This window comes from Syngnathus leptorhynchus, chromosome 7, assembly GCF_054491065.1.
Source record: "Syngnathus leptorhynchus isolate UIUO chromosome 7, UIUO_Slep, whole genome shotgun sequence".
In the NCBI taxonomy this organism is placed as follows: domain Eukaryota; kingdom Metazoa; phylum Chordata; class Actinopteri; order Syngnathiformes; family Syngnathidae; genus Syngnathus; species Syngnathus leptorhynchus.
This window is the reverse complement of record NC_141201.1, coordinates 5,343,547-5,363,875: the sequence shown is the minus strand read 5'-3', so window position 1 is coordinate 5,363,875 and position 20,329 is coordinate 5,343,547. Positions and strand designations below refer to the sequence as shown.

The window sequence follows — 20,329 nt, the reverse complement described above, 5'->3', positions numbered from 1 at the left end:
GGTTATGATGATGGCATAGTACTATTAATAAAATAAAATAAAATAATAATATTAATAATAGTAATGTACTCCCAAGTACGCAAGTGTAGTGTCCATCTAATCTCTTGCATCATTCTGTATAAAAGTAGCCGATTAAATAAGACTTTTTTTTCGTGATTTATGAATTCATCCATGTTTCCCCATCTCGTAATCAAAAAAGTTACATTTCTATCATCTTGCGTTATAGTGTAGACAACAGTTGAAAAAAAATAAAAATAATAACAGCCCTTCACATTTTTTTCCTCACCTGTGTTAATATTTCAGTCATTGCACAGGTCCAAAAGTTTTGGTGGAGTAGTTACGAATGCAGCCAGGGAATCAACATCACCTTAGTTTTCTGCACAATTTGACCACAGTTTGGAGGTGAAATACACCTGGAAGGTAGTAAATTTACAAGCCCAGGCAGGTTCAAGCTTAATTTGGGCGCAAATATGTTCAGATTTGTATTTGAATGATGCCCAAATAGTTTTATTTCAATGCTACTTTGCATGCGACTGAAAATGTTAATGTATGAACATCACGTCTCCCCTCAGAGTTCTGACGTTCTGGGTCTGAAACGCCGCTCTGACTGCTCACCAATTCATCTTCTTTCCACATTAAAAAAAAAAAAGGTCCATTGAAGATACTAACTCATCCACAGGTGTAAATATTTGTTTGCTTGTTCATTGAACACGCATGCCTCTTGACCCTAGTCGATGATAAAAGGTAATGCGTTTTCCCTTGTATAGCACTCTTTTACCTTCAAGGTACTCAATTAAGTAATATCACACATGAGAGAGCAACGTGGGACAGTCTTGGTTGGAATTCGGTTGTAAAAATAATCACAGCGACGGTGATATACGATACGGTGCATCATGACCTCGCGTGTTATATTGCTTTCATACACTTTTATGAGCACCCTTTAATTAGTTAACGGTAATAAGCCAAAGCATATAAAAGTTTGTTTATTTAATTCATTATTCAGCATATGCGGCCAACACAGTAGTAGCATGGAGTAGCATCAGCTTTTAGCGTGCCATCGCAACTAGCCAAAGCTGGAAGAAATAAAAACTGTTATGCTGTTTTAGTGGCAGGGAGTGATAAAATTAGTTCACCGAATGTCAAGTCCGGTCACGTAACTTTGTCATTTAGTGGGAGTGACACAAAAAGTGCAGGTTACACAAAGTAGTAGTCACAAAGTTGTTAGCTGTGTTAGCAAGATGGCGGCGTGTCCTCTACTGTTTGTACACATACTGTGTCATAACATAAACAGTTGTTGGGTAAAGTCAAAAGTGCTTTTGTATAGCTACATTTTTATGGCTGAATCGATTGCCGAAGCCTAAAACAGTGTGAAGTTTGACGAGATTCCTTAAAAACAATGTCAACAGGTAAGAGAGTGAAGCCAGCAAAGTGCCGCTCACACCATCCGTATCAGATGGCGAAATCCCTGACACGGTGAATTAATCGCTCCGACCGATGCACGGTGATGGAGCCTCCGATAGAAGTAAAGCGATTCCACGCCGTGGCTTCTTTTCACTCCAAGAGGACAGAATTCGCTTGGTGAAATACAAGTCCGATTTCTGTCCGTCAGCCCGTTAAATGTCATACTGTTGTTGCTGACGCATTACCATGACACGTGAGCGTCACGCCACTTACGAGTATTGTAGTGATGGTAAGAGTCGTGTTGAAAAGGGTGTCCGTCACGTTGATTGATGGAAGCTTCTTCTCCATAGACAGTCCATCTTCAGAGTGCCACAGGCCAATCTGAGCACACACAATAAACACACAATCAGTCATTATGTCCAGCGGCTGGAAAAGGCCAATTGAATAATTTGACTCCATTCTCTCAAAAGGGAGCAACGCTATGACATTCACAAGCCGGTGGAGGACGTATAAACAATGACAGATGTTGCAAAATGGCTGAGACAAAAAGGAAATTAAGAGTCTTGACGTAATTGTTTGTGATTCCGAGAGGAACAAACAAGGCGTGTGTTCAATCAGCAACCGCATAATGCGTTCATTAAAACAATTAACAAGTTTTTCTGTGGCAGAAAGCCGTGTTCTCATTTTTATGAGTGTGAATTTGCTATAAGGACATTTTTTTTTACCCCCAACCACAAATAAAGAATTGATGAATACATGTTTGGAAAATGTGTTTGAACAAAAGATCTGAGTTTCACAGACATTAATCAAACAAAAGAGTCTCAAAGGGCTTCACAGACCCACAGTTAAAAATTATTGGCACCATCCGCTGAACTAAATCCCCCAAATGTCAAATCAGACAAACAATTTGTTGGTTCTTCCACAACCACTAATGTGACGCGGACTCATTTTCCCACATAAAATCATTTTTGGACATTCAGGCTTTATCAGTGGTTTCAAATCCTCAATTGTAGCATAAAGATAGATCATAAACATGGCATGTGTCAAAATGTAACAAGCAGTCAGTCAAAAATGTATGTTGTAACTATCATTTTCTGGCTTTCTCAATATGAATTTTGCATTTTAATGAAATCTCATTTGGATAAAGCAGTAGCTCATATGTGTGTCATGGATCACTTCCCGCTGGGGTAAAATGTAAAAAAAGGTAACTCGATGTTGGGAAAGCGTTCATCTGCTTCCTGGATTCTGTTCATCTTTCCACCTTTAACTCTGACGTATCTCCTTGCATGTGTGTGATCTGGTTCTGTGTGTGATGTACAACACAGATGTGCAGCAGAGTGTGAGTTTTAATTTCCCCTTGAGGGATTGTAATGAGGACAATAAATTAGAATAAGAAAAATGTCAACATCCACAACAAAGTGTGCTGGAGTCTTCCAAGATATGGATTTATTTTTGGCTTACCACTTCAACAAATCTAATACCTTCTTTGACCTTGAAGTATGCAAATGACTCCTGCAAATGGTGAGATTATGAAATCTTCCTGAATACTAGATTAGATCAAAAGACAAGCCTTAACCCTAAAGATTAGTAAGTGACATCACAGGTGTTATGAGTCCAAGAATTCTAATTTCCTTAGCTCATCAAATATTCTGCACCAAAAACACAGTGATGAACATCAGATAACATGCAAAACTGACGTTTTATTAGTTTTGTTCTATTTTAATATTTGTGATATACAAAGAAGCCACCTGCACGGGCGCAGAATGCAACTAAAGAGCCCACAAACTGGAAAAAAGGACAAAGTTTCATTAAATATTCATAGAGAGCTGGGCGACAAAATGTGATTCTCATTGAAATATATTAGGGAGCCAATTCAAAAGAACTTTTCTAATCATCTACGTTCAAAGTCAGTGATCCAACACATCTAGAAAATTTCTGGTTTAGAAACATTTTGATATTATGCCATTTATCACAGTATCAGCCTCGCCTGTGTTATGAATGTTGTATCGCGAGAGCAAAAGACTGCTTCTAATTCAGCCTTGATGCATTGTCGGATTCAATGTGTCACGAGGTGGAATTCAAATGAGTTCCACGAATTCATGCTTTGGGGAATTTGTTTATGTGAAGACTGGAGAAGGGGATAGAATAAAGTACAATAAAAAGAGCAGACTGAGCTTGGTCATCGTTTAAAGAGACGATACTCCTGAGATTCCACTACATTCATGTTGATCAGATAGTTTGGACAATAGGTTGTTTTAATCATACCGCAGTTTTGATGCACAAAAGGGGAAAGAAAGTTTGGTCGGATGAGCGCAAATGTAGAAGCTATGAATAGCTGAGAAAGAAAAAAAAAAAAACTTTAAAGATGAATATACCGGGCTGGTTGAAAACTCTACCAAACTAACAGAAAAGGAAAAACAAAAACAGGAAGTAGAAAGCGATGATGCTGGCCATCATTTCTAAATGGGACAACACTAAAAACATAAGTACTTGGACACCACAGGCTTACTTGATTGCAACTTCCGGGTCATTCTTTGACCCAAATGAACCCTCGTTCCGTTTTCCTGCGTTGGACTACCTTGTATCTTCAAACTGTGATGTAGTGAGAAATTAAAAAAAAGTGGTATTCAACAGAGGTGGTTCCGTTGATCAAGGAGGGGAGTCTACGGAGGTCTTACTAAGGGGATGTGACAGAGAGGATAATGGTGTGGGGTGTCATGGTGACTCATACAGGAAGAGGAAGATGAAGGAGATGCAAGCAGGATGAGGAGGCGAGGTGTTGATGATACAAGGGAAGGAAACGGTTCTTAGGTGGCCGCGCCGTCAACTCTCTTTGGGCCGGTCGGTGGAAGCAAAGTGGTGCCATCGGTGAGTCAGTGCGACTTGCAGGAAGGAAGAATGCGTGCGTCAGCTTGGGGAAGCAGGAACGTACGCTCGGGAGCAAATGCACGCCATGGAAAAACCTTGTCGTATAGTCTTTGTGAAACTTTTGTGTTCGGGACCAGCTAGCACAACTAAGGACAAGGTCAGATCTTCGAACTGTTTGACATGAGTCTTTGTGCGGAATGCGGGAGCTCCTTTTGTTTGGTAGCTAGATGTGGAAACCACATCTAGGGAGAGGATGAATATTTTGGCCAAAATTCCAAAGGTAATTTGATGCAAAAACAACACCGCAACCGCCGCTGACAAAGCCCAACCGACATAATTTAATTAGAAAGAAATAACCCAGCACGGAGCAGGCGGTGTAAATTTAAATAACTCAAGCAGCTCAAATTCTCACATCCGCACTGTTCTTAATTTGGTATTCACGCTGTAATTACAATCAAAAAACAAGGGTGCAAAAAAGTACAGCTTAGAGTGCCGACAGATAGAACAGGGCACATTTTGAACGTTGCAGAGAAACAAGAAGGCCAGATGAGTGATGGGGTATCATAAAACAGGCTAATATTACAGGAGCAAAAAGACTTGGGGAGAAATATGGCTGAGAATGGAAAGAAATCAATGAGGAGGTACGAGCAGCAGCCGGCTGGGCAGACGCAACTCGGGGGCTGAGGGAGGAGGAATTAGACTCAACTGGCAGACAGGAAAGACAGACGAACAGAGAGTTTATGCAAGTGTGAAATGAAAAGGAAGCCCATGTGAACGATAACAACAAGGATGAGACACCCGAACATGGAATATCTCGTCTTCCTTCGATAATGTGGAATTAGTGAAGGTGTTAGAGATTAAGGATTGGCTGACTCGGCCAGTCAGAAAAGTGGCACCTTCAACAGGCGACGGCTGACAAACGCATCCATCATGAAGGCGGGCGGCAATGGGGAAGTGTTATAAAGTAGAATGTCATACAGGCCGCTTACAAACACACTAAAGCACTCAGGTGACACGGCGCTACAAATGAGACGCACTCAAAATGTGTTGCTGTGGTCCGAGTTTGTGTGCGAGTTTGTGTAGGGGTTCCAGTGTTGAGATATTTCTTACCCAATGGAAGGAAAAAAATGGAGTTTGAATGTCCCTAAAGATAGAAATTGATCTTAACTGGAAAAAGACTTCATGGATTGGAGTCATCATCAGCTACGTGGCAACTTGTTGGTGCGGTCACAATTGAGAGAGTGTGGTGAGAGGTGTGTGCGGTTCTAAATAAGTCGGTACTATCGATACCTTGAAACCGAAAGCTCGCATGGTAGCATTTAAAATGATTAGTTCTGGCTATTCTCTTAAATTTGTAATCACGGGCATAACTTTGAAAGTTCGATTTTGTTTGAAGCAGTTTTTTTTGTTGCTGTTTTTTGTTTTTGTTTTCAAAGCTTATTACTATTTTATCTTATTTTTTATTTTAACATTTATTTTTATATTTATCTTTATATTTATTTATATATTTGTATATATATTTTTACGTTCATTTTTACATTTAGTTTTACATGTAGTTTTATTTGTATATATATATATTTGTATATTTATATTTTATATTCATTTTTACATTTAGTTTTTATTTACTTTTTATTTATGTATTTATGTATTTATTTATTTATGAAATGGGTAAAAAAACTTCAGTGGGCCATCTTTGAAAAGGTCCGCCAAACTGACTGCGTTACTGCAAGAAGTCGTCCATTTTCAGTTCATTCATTAACATTACGCTGGTATAAGGGAATTCGTATACATCTTTTATAAAAAATAGATTTTGTGGTTGGCAGCGTGGTCGACATGAGAACAAGCAGGATCTTAACAAAAACTGAACAGAAAAGTAGTACACCCCACTGCGAATGCTCAAACTGGTAACACAGCAAGCATGTCAAGTATACAAACACACACACACAAAAAAAAAACCCTGCAGTCGTGCGCATGTGTGTAGCATGTTTTTTTTTTCCCCCAGTGGACCAGCGAAGCTCTCACTATGTCTCTCATCAAGGGGCAGGATGAGAAGAATGCGGGTGATGCTGGAGGAGTTCACAGGTGCTTGACACTGACGCACAGTGAAGACGATTGGCCCCAGAAAGAATACGCTGACTTTGAAGAGAACACGGCATATTTTTTTGCCATGACTTCCAGCTGCGGCGACAACCGTGTATGCCTCTTCAACACGTCATTTTCTGAGATTCAACTCACAAACACTCGTTATGTGGTATTAGGATGACTGAGATGGCTTGCTGTAAATTCAAGAGTCAGTCTGACAAGGCGGTGGCAGGCCAGCGCTTCGTGTTCACGGCATCTTGTGTTTGCAGCAAAAGCAAACAATAGACCCGCAGTTCCTGACACCGGCAGCTGTTCAAATATCCCCATGCGTATTGGCACTGCTAGTGAAAACAAACAAGAGGAGAAGAATCCCAGGGGGGGGAAAAAAAATGGTCAACATAAATCAAGCACTGCGAACCATAACAAAACCATCAAATTAGAAATATTTTTTCAATAGGTATAATGTAGGTCATCGCGTTATTCTGAACGAGACATGGCCGCTAATAACCAATCACAAAGGAGAAAAATTAGGATTTCTTCCACAGCAACTTCTTATTCTGTTCACAATTGACATGGGTTCATTTTTAACATGAATAATTTGAATGTTTATATCTGGACATGGATTCAAATAACGATACATCACCCAGACGTAATACCGATGTTTGCGTGTACACGACTAATAGTGACAAATACACAACACATGTTAAGATTATAAAATCCACATTCTCCATTTTACTGCAACTTCCCATGTTCGTGCTGACATAGTTTATCAACTTGGAACCCCTGACTGGGAGCAAAAATAGTATCCACTTTTGCAAATGGAAATGTGTCAATAGCAAGTAGAATCATGCTGAGCAGAGACGATATCCGGCAGTGAGAGTGGGAGAAAGAAAATTCAAGATGCATCTCAAACTATGTTTTTCAATTTAAGCATGAGCAAATGTATTTGACTAAAAATGGACATAAAATATATACATGCCGTTTTCGGGGCTGACGCAAACACTCACGCGCACATGAGCTTCACTCAGCTTTGAAATCCTTTAAGGCTGAACAACAACTCAACATTATGCTTTTGATCTATTCCCCATCTGCACAGCCTGCAAAGTGCACAACGAGGAAAACAAAAGAGGACGGGGGACCGATGGATGTCTCACAGAGACCAAACAAAACAAGTGCATGCCGGTGTTTGTGCGTGCGTGCGTATGTGTGTGCGCGCTCCTGACATGGAATAATTCATCTCCATTTCAGATTGTAGATGCAAAATGAGGAGATGTCTTTTGAGAAGGTTGGTGACTCAGCTTGACTTGTTTCTGTTCTCATTTGATCTCATCATAAGATGAGTTGACTTTCTTTTGTTTGGTACGCTCACATGACGCCACTGTTTGCCGTCTGGGCTTGGAAGTCTTTGTCGATAAATCTTCAGGAGGTGAGATGAGGGGGAAAAAAAAGCCCGGAGAAAATAACATGTCAAAAGATGACGAGTGATTTATCAGTCATGTGATTCAGTTGCAGTGCATTATAATCAGCAGGGCTCCACATCCAATCAGCACGCCTCGATATTTGAGCATACAATAAACCCCCGTATATCAGCATACATGTGGTCACCAATGTCAAAGCTGTCGAGTCAAGCTGGACATTCTAATTAGCCTTGAGATGAAATATAAAGGCGGGAATTTTTTTTCTTGTTTAGCAATTACACCGAACACGAGTCACAACAAATCCAAACAGGTGAACACATTCAACAAGAAAAACGGTTTGCAAAAGTTTGCAACCTTTTAAGAATCCAGACGAAATACATCGCCGTGTTCGTATTCAAGGAAACGAAAGACGGGATACATTTTTAATTTTTTAGCAATTACACCGGACGTGCGAGTCACAACAAATCCAAACAGGTGAACACATTCAACAAGGAAAACACTTTGCAACTGTTTGCAACCTTTTAAGAATCCAGACAAAATACATGGTCACATTTGCAAACACAGCTCAGCAAGATCCGGACTTTTGACTCTTCTCAAAAATGGATGATAGAACATCAACAAAGCAACGCTAAGCTTTTCCTCGTCTTTACCGAGTTCACATTTACACACCAAATGTTCACAATTACATTCTTCCATTTATGCCCATCACATTAGCGATAACAAGAGGCAAAAATAAATATTTAATCCCATCCCCATTGACTCTATACTGCCACTATCATTAAAACAAACTCGGCTGATTCGAAATGAACTCAATTATCAGCCCTGTTCATTTATGTCATGACCATATAATGGCTACAGTATATTTTAGCGCACCATCTGGAGAGCTTTTTCACGGAACGACACTGCCACCTCACCTTGTTGCACACAACTCAAACGCACAAGCAACCGGTAAGCGAGGTTAAATCATTCAGGACTTTTTTTTTTTCTTTTTTTAAAGATGGATCTGTTTGAGCTCCAGGCAAACACATGCATAAAGAAAGAAAGACGGGGTGTGATGTGCAGAGCTCAGCTGCTCCCAAATGATGATGTCACTCATGAGAGAAAAGGGATGGTTGTGATCTGGGATGCGTCAACTCGCCGGGCGACGCTACTCCTCTCGTTTTAGCCCCCCCCCCCTACCTGTCCTACCTCCCAACTCTCTCCCATTTCTCCTCCACACACTGTTGCAGCAGGGAAAGATTGAACAGAGAGAATCTGCATTGGTGGCGGCGCATCCCCGTGACAGTAATAGTGTTCTGAGAGGCGGAGTATAGAGATGGGGGGGGAAAAAAAAAAGCAGATTGCCATAATAAAAGTAGACGCGAGTGCTGACAGGAAATAAATAAATCTATTATAAAGAGAGAAAGAAATTGAAGGAGCATATTCGGCCTTTAAACTGGAACGAGTCATGTGTGAATAACATCGCTCAAATCATTTCATAAAAATTGGGAGCGGTGCCCATGCGGGGAAGCGTGTCAATCAAGGATGAAGAGCAGTGGGCGGGGTTTAATTCACTTTCAATTTAAGGACACAAGGACACCAGGATGAAGTTTAAAAGATAAAAAGTAGGAAGATGATTGTAATTGTTGGAGTCTTAAAACAAGACTGAATGATTTAAGAGTTTATTGATAGTCCATTGAGACAATCACCGCAGGGAGATAAAATGAAAATGAGAACACGGGGTGATGAAATGAAGAGGACTCCATTAGTGAAAAGAAAATCGATACAATTTAAGAAAGTCTTTTCGAAGGAGGTGACAGGCGATTTGAAGATTGGGGTGGGAAAAAAAATGGAAGACAAATGAGGCAAAGAAGCCAAAGATGATGTATCTGGCATCAGTTCTTTTTATTTGGGCAATTCACTTTGGATTGGATGGCAAATTGAGCAAAAAAAAAAAAAAAAAAGGAGTGAATTGGGACACTTGCTTTCTATTTCAGTCAATCCGCTGTGAGTCGGTTGTTCATTCACCTTGGGAGGGATTTCTATTACCTCAAGAATAGACAACAAAAAGCATTGGAGGAGTCTGAATTTTACACAAAATAACATCCAGAAAAATGAATGGACTTGGCATGTATCGGGAAATGATGACAAACAAGTTGTGCAGCTTCCAAGAAAACGAGTCCACCAGGAAAGATTTAATTCCGTGAATTCTGAAGGCAATTCATATGTTTTCTATTTTTTTCTCCTTCCCCCATTATGACATGCTTCTTTCACATTTCATTCAATTGAGCTCACGAACAATTTTCAAATTGCCCAAAATAGGTTCAGCCGACATTTAGGCATTTTATCCACATTCTGGCATAACATCTTTAATTTGCCGATCAGGTAGTGATGTCATTATGTGATTTAAATTATTAAATTCAATTATTTATTTATCTACAATATTTTTAATTGGTATTATTATATAAAAATATTATTTCAATAAATTTTACTCTTGTATAATACTCTGAGAGTTGGGAAAACTGACAAAATAAATGCATGGCACGTTCTTGACTTTCCCTCCAATGAGTGAAATAAACTGGCTTCACTACTATAGTGCGTCTCTCCATCAGTCTTCAAACCTAAAAATATAGAATTCATGCATCGCTTCCCTCCTCCATCCTTTCCTCCTTCCTTCAGCCCGGCGGCTCTTAGTTAAGTCACCGCATAGCAAAACTTCATTAGTGATTGTTTCTCCGCAGGAGCTGGCCGGGGCTTTTTCACAGCCAGGCAGCCTCCTGCAAGGCACACGTGTGAAGTCCACCAGACAGCCTGCACGTCCCACACTGCAGTAATTACTCATTTTATTGCGTCCACTTTTTAACAGGCAGGCTGTTGTCAAAGAGCTCCATCCTAGACCAGGAGGGCCGAGTAATTTGTTGTGCTGTGGTTTGCTCGGAGGGGACCTGCACCCCTGCTAAAAATGCATACGGTAACCGTTGCCCCGTAGCCACCGAGCGCTTGCTCATGTTGATGCGCACACAACAAAAGAGGCAAAAAGAAACTGCCGACTTACGTCAGATTGATCAGTCTGCATCTGAACACTCGCCACAGCCCGGCGCTTCTCTTTGATTCAACCCATCAAATACATGATATGGCCATCTATTTCGGTAACCATCTCGGATGTTACTCGAGATGCTCCAGTGATATTTAGCCATTTATATATATCAGCCATGATGTCTGTTTACAGCCTCGTCCTGCTGTTTGTACCATCTGGAGAATCAAAAACATCCATGCACACGCAAGCCACATGTAACCTACTCGTTGCGTTGCCTTGTAAATGGACAGATGAGTCAAGGGCATTACAGCTGCTTCCATTAAAATAATATCATTCGTCATTCCCACAATATGGAACTCAATACTGACAGTTAAAATTGTCAAAGAGTAAATATATGCTTGATGTTTCTTCGAATGCGTATTCTTTAAATATGAACCACTACACTAATAGACACCGTGCCATGACAACGAGGCACTCTAAAGCGGCCATGGTAGCACAAAGTCCCTGTTTGCACGCTAGCTGTCACATCAGACGTTTTTTTTTTTTTTATCATCGCATGGAGACAAGGCGCTCTGACGCAACCAAATCAGTGAGCTATTCAAACATTTTCACGAAGTAGACATAGCCAGCTAGCTAACTAAGCGTTGAAATTGCACAGCTAACATCAAAGATGTTAATTTTTCATTTTTTCAACTATCTTTGCCGTGCCAAGAAAATGACATAAAATAAAAGCCAGTAAAGATTTTCCGCTATAGCTATACAATTCATTACTACATAGTTCTCAGTTTGACTGTTTTTAGAGAATATTCTGAAACATGCACAATGCATTTTGAAACAAATCATTTAGTCCACTTTACAGGGTCTTCAACTCCTGGGTTGATTTAATGCCTACTGCTGAGGCACATAAACAGTCACTTGGGTAAATTACAGAGTAAAATCACACACACCAAAAAAAAATAAACCAAAGAAAACGTCCTCCAATTAGACTACACAGTAGTCACCTTCTGGGTGTATTTCACTTTGTTCTCCCACTGCTTTCTCTCCACTTGCTATTCACAGATTCCTGTGGATAAAGGTGCCAGAGCGTGAGAGAATGCCAGACTGCCTTCTTACATCAGCCTGCTTGGCCTAGTGGGACAGCGGCACCACAAGCAACTGCTTCATTTTCATTGCCTGCCAAGATCGAACAAATCGAAACACTTGCGTAATGCCGACACATTATCAATGGTGCAGGTATGTGTGGATTGTGAATGAAATGAGTTTTTTTTTTTTTTTTTTTTTTTTCTTCTTGCCTGACAGTTACATTGGAACCTTTAAGATTCAACACAATTCCTTCCAGGACGCTAGCGGAAACAATTGACCCATCATGAAAAATCATTTTAGGATATATTTCTGGAAACTTTTTAGTCCCATGCTGATCTGCACCTATTCATGCTTAAATCAAATGTTCTACTCTATTTGTATTGAACTACTTACGTCTGGCAAGACCCTAACACCTTTCAGTTTTTGTTTGGCCCTGAGAGCCCAAAGGCATCAGTATGTGGCGCATGAGGTGTTAGTCAACAAAAACAAACAACACCCCCCACTCCGGCAACCTCCCCCTAACCCTGGCTTTTCCACACGAACCAAAACAAACTTCTGCTTGAAATCATCGCATTACACAGCACGACACTCGCCTGATGTTAGCTAGACTGGTGACAGATTAAAAAGACACAGACAAGGTTAATAAAAGCAGATGAGCTGATGTCTGAATCGGCAACATTTTGGGCCACATTCTAGCAGAGAGTGACATTTTTCATGTGTCAAAAAAAAAAAAGTTATGGCGCAGGCAAAAACACAGCGACCTCCTCGATTCTCATAATAGATTGGGTGTCTCCGAGCCTTCCCTAACAATGACAACGGCCGCCTCACAGGGCGCAGAGGACAGACAAGACAGTGAAATGACATATTTTATAAAACCACGGGATTAAACTCATCAGATTTACAGCAAGCAGTCAGGATTTCAAATGAAAAGTGATATTAAGTCTTAAAGGAAGAGTAAAGCCTCGGCATCGACCGGAGCACTTCAAACGTTGCTATTCATCGTAATCTCTGCCGCTTCATGCGTAAGAGGACATAAGAATAGAAGACATTTGTAATCACTTATTATCCCATTCATACAACAGCGTGAAAGAGAAGATGAGAAAGAATTACTGTATTCAAATGTGTAGGACAAAGAAATACAAGACGATTGGCTTTCTGAACAGCGGTTACGCAAAAAATACCTGTTCCAGTGTTACAAAAAGGAGGTTTTTAATTAGTCCAGTCAAACCGGTCCAGGATATTCAAAACTTGGACATTTATTGAGCAGTCCAACCTCCCTCTCGTTAACTTCCATATACTGTACCGAGATACCTCATCTCGATAACCCTTTCACCTCATCTGTTTAACGCCATATAGTTATTCTACAGCTGATTTTTATCTCCCGCCCTATTTTTACCTTCCATCCATTATTCGCATACACTCTTGATTTTCCACCTCAGATTTCAGCTGCCTGTGACTGCTGGGGCTCCAGCAGTGCATTTTAAAAAGGCATTGATGGATGGGAGAGAATTGAGCAATGGCTTCTCCCGAAACTGACTCTCCCCTGCCTGTCGAAGATTGTTGTCTGGTTCTAAAGCGTTCCCAAGAATGTTCCAATAACATCAGAAAAAAAAATCTTACGACTGCTGTTAAGCATGCGGGCCGCAGCAGAGTGACTGAATTGTTTCACCTTTAGAACTCACCTGCACAGGGAAATCCCATCGACAAATATAAAGGACATATTGAAATTCTTACCATATATTAGCATGCTCGTTGAAATAGCATGATGGATAAATGGTTTAATTATTTACATGATAATGAATGATAGCATATTGTACAATACAACTGTGAATTGAAGTAGCATTAGCACGTTATGAAGAGGGGGGTCACTTTACCTGCCTTAGGCCATCCTTGCTGCTCTGCATGATCCGAAGGGCGTAATTGGAGCGTTGACCTTTGCTGTTGAATTCAATGTGACCTGTTAGACCCTCCAGTTCCACCTGTCCCAAAATAGACAAAAACGGTACATTCAAGAAGACTCCTTTGATGAGCTCACTTTCCTCTCATCAGTTACTAATATAGAAAACAGAATAAATGACACAGCCCGACTATCTTTTTTTTTTCTTATCCATTAGTCAAATGTAGAATAATAAGTGACCCTTTTTTGTTGTTGTTGTTGTTGTGTTTTGAGTAAATGGCAAACAATAACTGGAGTATTTTGAAACCAGTCAATTAAAGCCATTATGTTCAATTGAAAAAAAATTGATTCACTGCCCCATTATTTGAAATGAATTAAAATAATAATGATAATAAAAGGCAATATCTTTATTATTAAATTGTGTCTCTAATATTTATTCCTGTTCACAAAGTTTTTAACTCTTATACTATGTACATATATACTAAAAAAATAATTTGTAAGTCATTTGTGTTTTGGTATTCTATTCTCTAAAAAAAGAAACCCATAAGTCAAGTGATCATAAAGTGTTCCCTATTTGGACTTGACCCACTTTGAAAATCTTCAAGGGCACCTAAGTGTAGCTATAGGCCCCATCCCTGATTTATATGGACATATAAATAGCTCCCCCTGCCAAAATAATAAACATTTCCATAAAGGCACGTTGAATTATTATTACTATCATTTTTATTAAGTCCTGCCAGGGGGGTGGGGTAACTTACCATCCTCAGGTAATTCATGAGGCTGGTGCCGTGCTCCCAGATTTTGGAGGACTTGCAGGAGAGCTGAGTAGCGCCTACATTTTGGCTACGGTTCAGCTCCTGGACCGCTGCCACCACCGCGTATACCGCATCAAAGAGAAGAGCTGAGGAGAGCTGCGCAAGAGCGAGAGGGAGATAGAGAGGAAGGTGGATGTATTATGCATGCGCACACCAACTTCACAAACTCAGAGTGAAACGTGAGCGCTTGCCATTCGGTGAGCGCTCAACGGGGGGGGCTGTGGTGATTCCATTCCATCATTAAATATAGTTGATTTACTGAAATCTCAAATTGGGACCAAGCAAAGAAATTTGGTTAATAGTGAGTGCATTGAAATGTTGGGCCTTTCCGAAGCGCTATTTGAAGTTGCAAAATCAACTAGCGTGTGAGGTAAATCCACATATTCATCTCGATCAGCTTCCACATCAGGCCCACTGTGATGTTTTGAGTGTCGCTTTGTCTCAGATGCAGTCTTTTCATTCTTCTATCAAAAGAACAGCATCCATCTCACTCCCTCTCACGTCTGATGTCCAAATGGGCTCATCTTCACGGAAGCTGCTCCTTGCTGAGCTCACAGCGAGAGTCCTCAGTGTTGATGATGTGATGGATAATGATACAGGCTATTGTGCAGCAATAAAGCTAGCAAAAAAGGTCATTAAATTGCAAAACCGTGATGTGTTTTATAACATCCTAATTGGTGGATTAAGCATTAAGAGCGACGTGAGGCCCTCAAACAGCGTGCGGTGATATGAGAAGTATGGCTGCATACTTCTTAGGTTTGACATATGGCGTTATTAGCGGACGTCATGTTGCTAGCAAGCATTCACATGTAGCCTTCAACTGTCAACTGTATCGACGGCAGGTCATGATAACGTTTCTTCTTCTTGCTTCAGCAGTGTACACCTGAACCGATATTTGGGTGGAAAGGTAAATTTTTTAGAATTCTGGAATTTCCGTGTATCCCACCAGAATAAATCCCCCCTGGCATGCAGTTGAGTCCTGCACTTATCAATCAGACGTCATTAGCGTCAAAGACTGCAGATCTCTTCTTGGGGTGGCCGGATGGTTTCATCTTACAAAAGTGCCATCAGCCTTTTATTGGTTCAACTTTAAGCTAATTAGTCATAAAGGCGCAACGCTACGAGCTGAGAAGTATTCAAGCAACCTGCTGCGAGAGTAACTGTACAGCTTTTGATCCCACTGTGTTCTAATGCTTATTGGCCTCTTTCGGCAGCCGGCTGGTGCGCAACGGAGGGGGGCAAATTGTTGAACGTTGTCTCATCGCCGGCATTCATTCGGTTCAATTACAGATTTGCTCATTAAAGCGACTCTTCTATTGGCTTCTGACGTACTCTGAAGTACTTGACAGTGCAAACCGCACAGCAGAAATAATTTGATTTGCTAAGGGAACGATATGACACACTATATCTGAAATGGACATCTTTTCATATTGGTGCACATCATATTTGTTTTATGAACTTTCCACTTCAACAAGACATCAACAATGAACACTTACTATAGCCATTTATCCATCGTAGCCATCCTATCCATTGCATTTATCTAGTATCTCTTTATCGTATCTCCATCGTATCTATCGTATCTCTCTATTGTCTCCATCTCTTTCATAACAATCGTATCTGTCCGTCCGTCTGTCCATCCAAATAAACGATGCTAATACCGCCACTGATTATAACAAACTCCTAGCGCAGGCGTTGGCACAAAACCAGAGAAAGGGTATCCAGAAAGCCGCATTTGATTTCACAACCCTGCTCCAACGTCAATAGGTGAGAATGATATGCTCACAAAAATTGCAAAGCCAATGATAATCAATTGTTAATTTTCCCAACAAGTACAAAACCATGTATTTTTTCTATTTTAAATGTTAGGCTGTGAGGAAGCAACACTGTGTAGTCTGTAAACCCTCAAAGTGAATGGAGGCACCACAATAGATTTAATGAGATGCCGCCAGGAAAACAACCGGCTCGGATGTCCGCTGCAATTACGGTTGTTAACTGGATAAATGTCATACTTGTATAATTTGCCGCTTGTTTTTGATGTGGCCACTTTGTTTCGGGGTGGCGAGTTTGAGTTGCAGATGCATTCAGCCTTTAAAGGTCCGCTTGGCCTTTGTGAAGAAATACATCGTGTTTATGCGCTCGTTTGTGTGGACTAACCGGGATGCCCGCGAAGGGAGCGTGTTCACAGTTCTCTTGCCAGGAGCGATTGAGGCTTAGTGCAAAATCCTCAAAGAATGGATGCGTTTGGTTGAAAACGGAAAAACCCACGATGTTGACCCGCTGATCCGCCACGTCATCCAATCGCAGCATGGAGAACTCCTGCGGGGTAAAATGACAATCATGTCAATGCAGCATATACAATTTTAGCCAATTAGAGTAAACGATAGCACTCATAGTCATGTGACTCGATATGGAATCTGTTTTTCGATCAGGATCATTTCAAATCCTCCAAGGACCATATTCAATTGGGGGAAAAAAATAGTACAAAACACATCTCAGTCAAAGTCCAAATCCAAATAGTTTCACTTCAATTATTATGGTTGATTTGGCATCAATTCGCTCTCGTCCATTTATTTATTATCATTGAATGAGTCGGACAAAACAAGAAGGGTGAGCTCATAAAAACATCAATAAAATAACAAAAAACGGCATGTAGCGGAGGCAAAATAAAAGTATCATCTCTTTTGTTTATAGTCACGTCTTACAGGCGGGGAAGCGCCGACAGGGGACGAGCGGAGCTCGAAATGAAAACGTGAAGGGAATATAGAAGGCGGAGGAAAGGGGGGGGAGGTCGTTTCCTGAAGCCTAACGGAGGTGTCAGAAAGCACAACCCCTCCAACCTTCAGGTGGCAGCCCTGACAGACCCCCGTGTGCCATCTCGCATTTGACAGGCTGACAGTCAACCAGTGAGGCCATAGATTGTGAAGATGAGGACGAAAATAAATAGACGGAGCAAAAGACCGCAGTCGTCAAATTTAGATTATTTCCATAATGGCAGCAGGTCTGTCACATGATCAACACTTCAATCGTGTGATGTCAGCAGACCAACAAGTTCCTCCTGAGATTCCAAGACTTTTTCAATGTTGCTTTTAAAAGCCTTTATTGGCAGCCTAAGAGCAGAACGAATGTTACGAGGCGCATCTCACCACAACAGGTTTGGGAACACATGGCACCCTGAACGGCGGTCTGTTTGCTTGGCCCACTCATAAAATGTGAATGTGATGTGGGTACTCACCCAAGACTTACAAAATACTTTGAAAGCCACATGAGGATAAAGAAGCAGATCTTTTTTGCGGCTTGTGAGCAAGTGGCAGATACATGAATATAAGCGCTGAGGGACAAACACCGGATTGTCCTCGACTTTTTTTTCCTGACACATCGGCTACGACACGGATTGGATTGTGCCACGGGGTATTTGAACATGAGCCAGCAGTTTTGTTAATAATTGAAAATGTTCGACAGACACATCAAAATTGACGCAGTTATATCTACTTCCTTGTTTTTCTTTATCTATCCCATGTGGACCCAATTATTTGTTCTCACATTTTTTGATTTTTTTTTTAGTAGTGACAAATGCAGACTATTTCCAACTATTTCACTGAATACTCGCTCTGGCATACTAAATGGGACAAGCGTGACCAGGGCATGGCTCAGTGGAGGACGATTGGTTCTCAGCAGTGGGAGAGTGAAGGCAGACTTTAGGAGGGTCAAAACCAACTGTGATCATTGAGAGGGTGAAAAAGGCACAGAATTAAAATGATGAGGAGAGCGGGGCGGAGTGAAAAGTTGACTCAAAGTGGCAAAACTACAAAGTCTAAAGAACAAGAAGTAGGACGTTGGGCGAAACACAGAAAATGATGCATGTCCCCCATAATGGACCGTTGCTGCATGTGCTAAATTCATATCTACTCATCAAACACTCATTCCCGTATCCGTGAACTTGTTGGTTTAACTACTGAATAATGAGATCCCATGAGGGATAAGTTGACAATTGCCTCCCATCCGAGACACCTCCTCCTCTTCTCCAGACACATGGACAAGTCTTTCAAATCACACTTTAAAGCCTGATACTTTTAAAAAAATGATTTGAAGGATCTCTTGGAAGCAACCGGCTTCTTACAATTTGTCCCTAGGCTTCACTTCTTTGGGAATGGAGAAGTCAGCTGGGAATTGCTGCTTGGACTGGAGGTTCCTCCTCAGACCTGCTGAAGTATCCTTGAAGAAGATGGGCTGATCCTGCTGCTATGTTGTCACTACTCAGGGACTAATAAGGGATTCCTTGCCTCTTCATAGTCGTCTCAACTCGTAGCTGCCAAATGATAGATGACTGTACGTGCGCTAGCCACGCGCACTGTCGCTGCCGCTAATGATGAACATAAATAAAAAAAGATACTTGAGGATTTTATCGACTCTGTGGATTTAGTTGATTATCATTTATATTTATGACTTATTTATTGACTATGCATATTTAGTATATTATGACAATGATTACCAATAATTAATTGAAATTGAGGTCCAAGTAGAAATCTCCGTAACAAGAGTTCAGAAGCTAACACGCTAAAGGAAATTAGCACACACGCTAATCAAGTTAGCCCTCAACTTTGTTAGCAGGACGATAATGACATGCCATATATAGCTACAAAAACACTGCTTGTAGGACTTTTCCGTTTATTATGATGAGATTAGTTTGGCCTTTAACATGACTTTCTATTTTTTTCTCAATTTGATTAAATTTGTACTTGTTAAAACTAAATATATTCTGGGAAACATCCTAATTTCTGTCATCCAAATTGAATAGTGATAAATATGAGTTCATTATCAGTTTCTACTTGAAAATTACTCGTGTTCCCTAAAAAAAAATGTAATTAAACCAATAATGAGTTGATTGTTCATTGAGTTAATTGTATTGATTTTCTTGAAAAAAAAATCTTAACGTTGCCATGCTAAATGGGCTTAATTGCCACAAGAACTACCCAACAACACTTGTCTGATAATTCTCAGCAGTCGATCACGATAAAGGACACCTTTCACATAAGATGTAGTCATCTGATTCTGTTTCGCAACGTTAATTAATGACATTTCCTACACTTCCTGCACGCTCCGATAAAGAGCGTCTTAAGTGGTGATAAGTACTGCCGATTCGAAAAGAAAAGGGCAATATTTCTTATCTTGCCATGCTGCACTGCAAACCAAGCAGGCAGTCTTAAGTCATGTTTCTCTAAATTGGATATTGATTGCTGAAAAGATAAGGTACTAATTATTGATATTTCCGCCCTTTGATGAAATGAGGGGTTAGGTCAGGTGAGTTCAAACTTGAACATCCCGGTGCAAGCTTCACTGGGGAATGAAATATATTTTCTAATATGCAGATTCTCTGTGCAAGGTGCGGTAAATCATAGTAACAATTGCCACGTAAATCTCGCCTCTAAAGCCTCCTGCGGGCTTTTAATTATGGAATGATGCTCTTAAGGGGGGGGGGTGTGGGAGGAAAAGAAGAAGCACAAAGGGGGGGCCGTGAAGATTTGTTATACACGGAAAGTTGTGTATATAATGGAATGAATCTTCTATAGCTGGACATGAAACCAGAAACCGCAGGGAGCGGCACCTTGCGGTTAAAAGCGTCCACGGCTACATCAGAAAAGCCATATCATAGCATTTATCTCTGCGCAGCATGCTATTGTTAATACATTAGCTCGGCTTCAAAGCTCATAATAGTCACATACATCAAAACAAATCTGGCTGGACTCCTGCA

The 20,329-nt window shown here is 40.7% G+C and overlaps 1 protein-coding gene across 5 annotated transcripts in view; it reads right to left on the bottom strand.

Annotated features, from left to right (window-relative positions):
* grik4 (glutamate receptor, ionotropic, kainate 4) overlaps window positions 1–20,329 on the bottom strand; it is a 170,351-nt gene that overhangs the window by 19,291 nt on the left and 130,731 nt on the right. For 4 of the 5 annotated variants that reach the window (XM_085916413.1, XM_085916414.1, XM_085916411.1 and 1 more), the window contains 4 exons: window positions 16,735–16,896; window positions 14,524–14,676; window positions 13,743–13,847; window positions 1,675–1,782 (listed from right to left, as the gene is read on the bottom strand). In XM_085916413.1, coding sequence (XP_085772539.1) covers window positions 1,675–1,782; window positions 13,743–13,847; window positions 14,524–14,676; window positions 16,735–16,896 — 528 coding nt within the window. The remainder of the gene's footprint in view (window positions 1–1,674; window positions 1,783–13,742; window positions 13,848–14,523; window positions 14,677–16,734; window positions 16,897–20,329) is intronic. The other variant, XM_085916416.1, reaches the window with a different exon arrangement.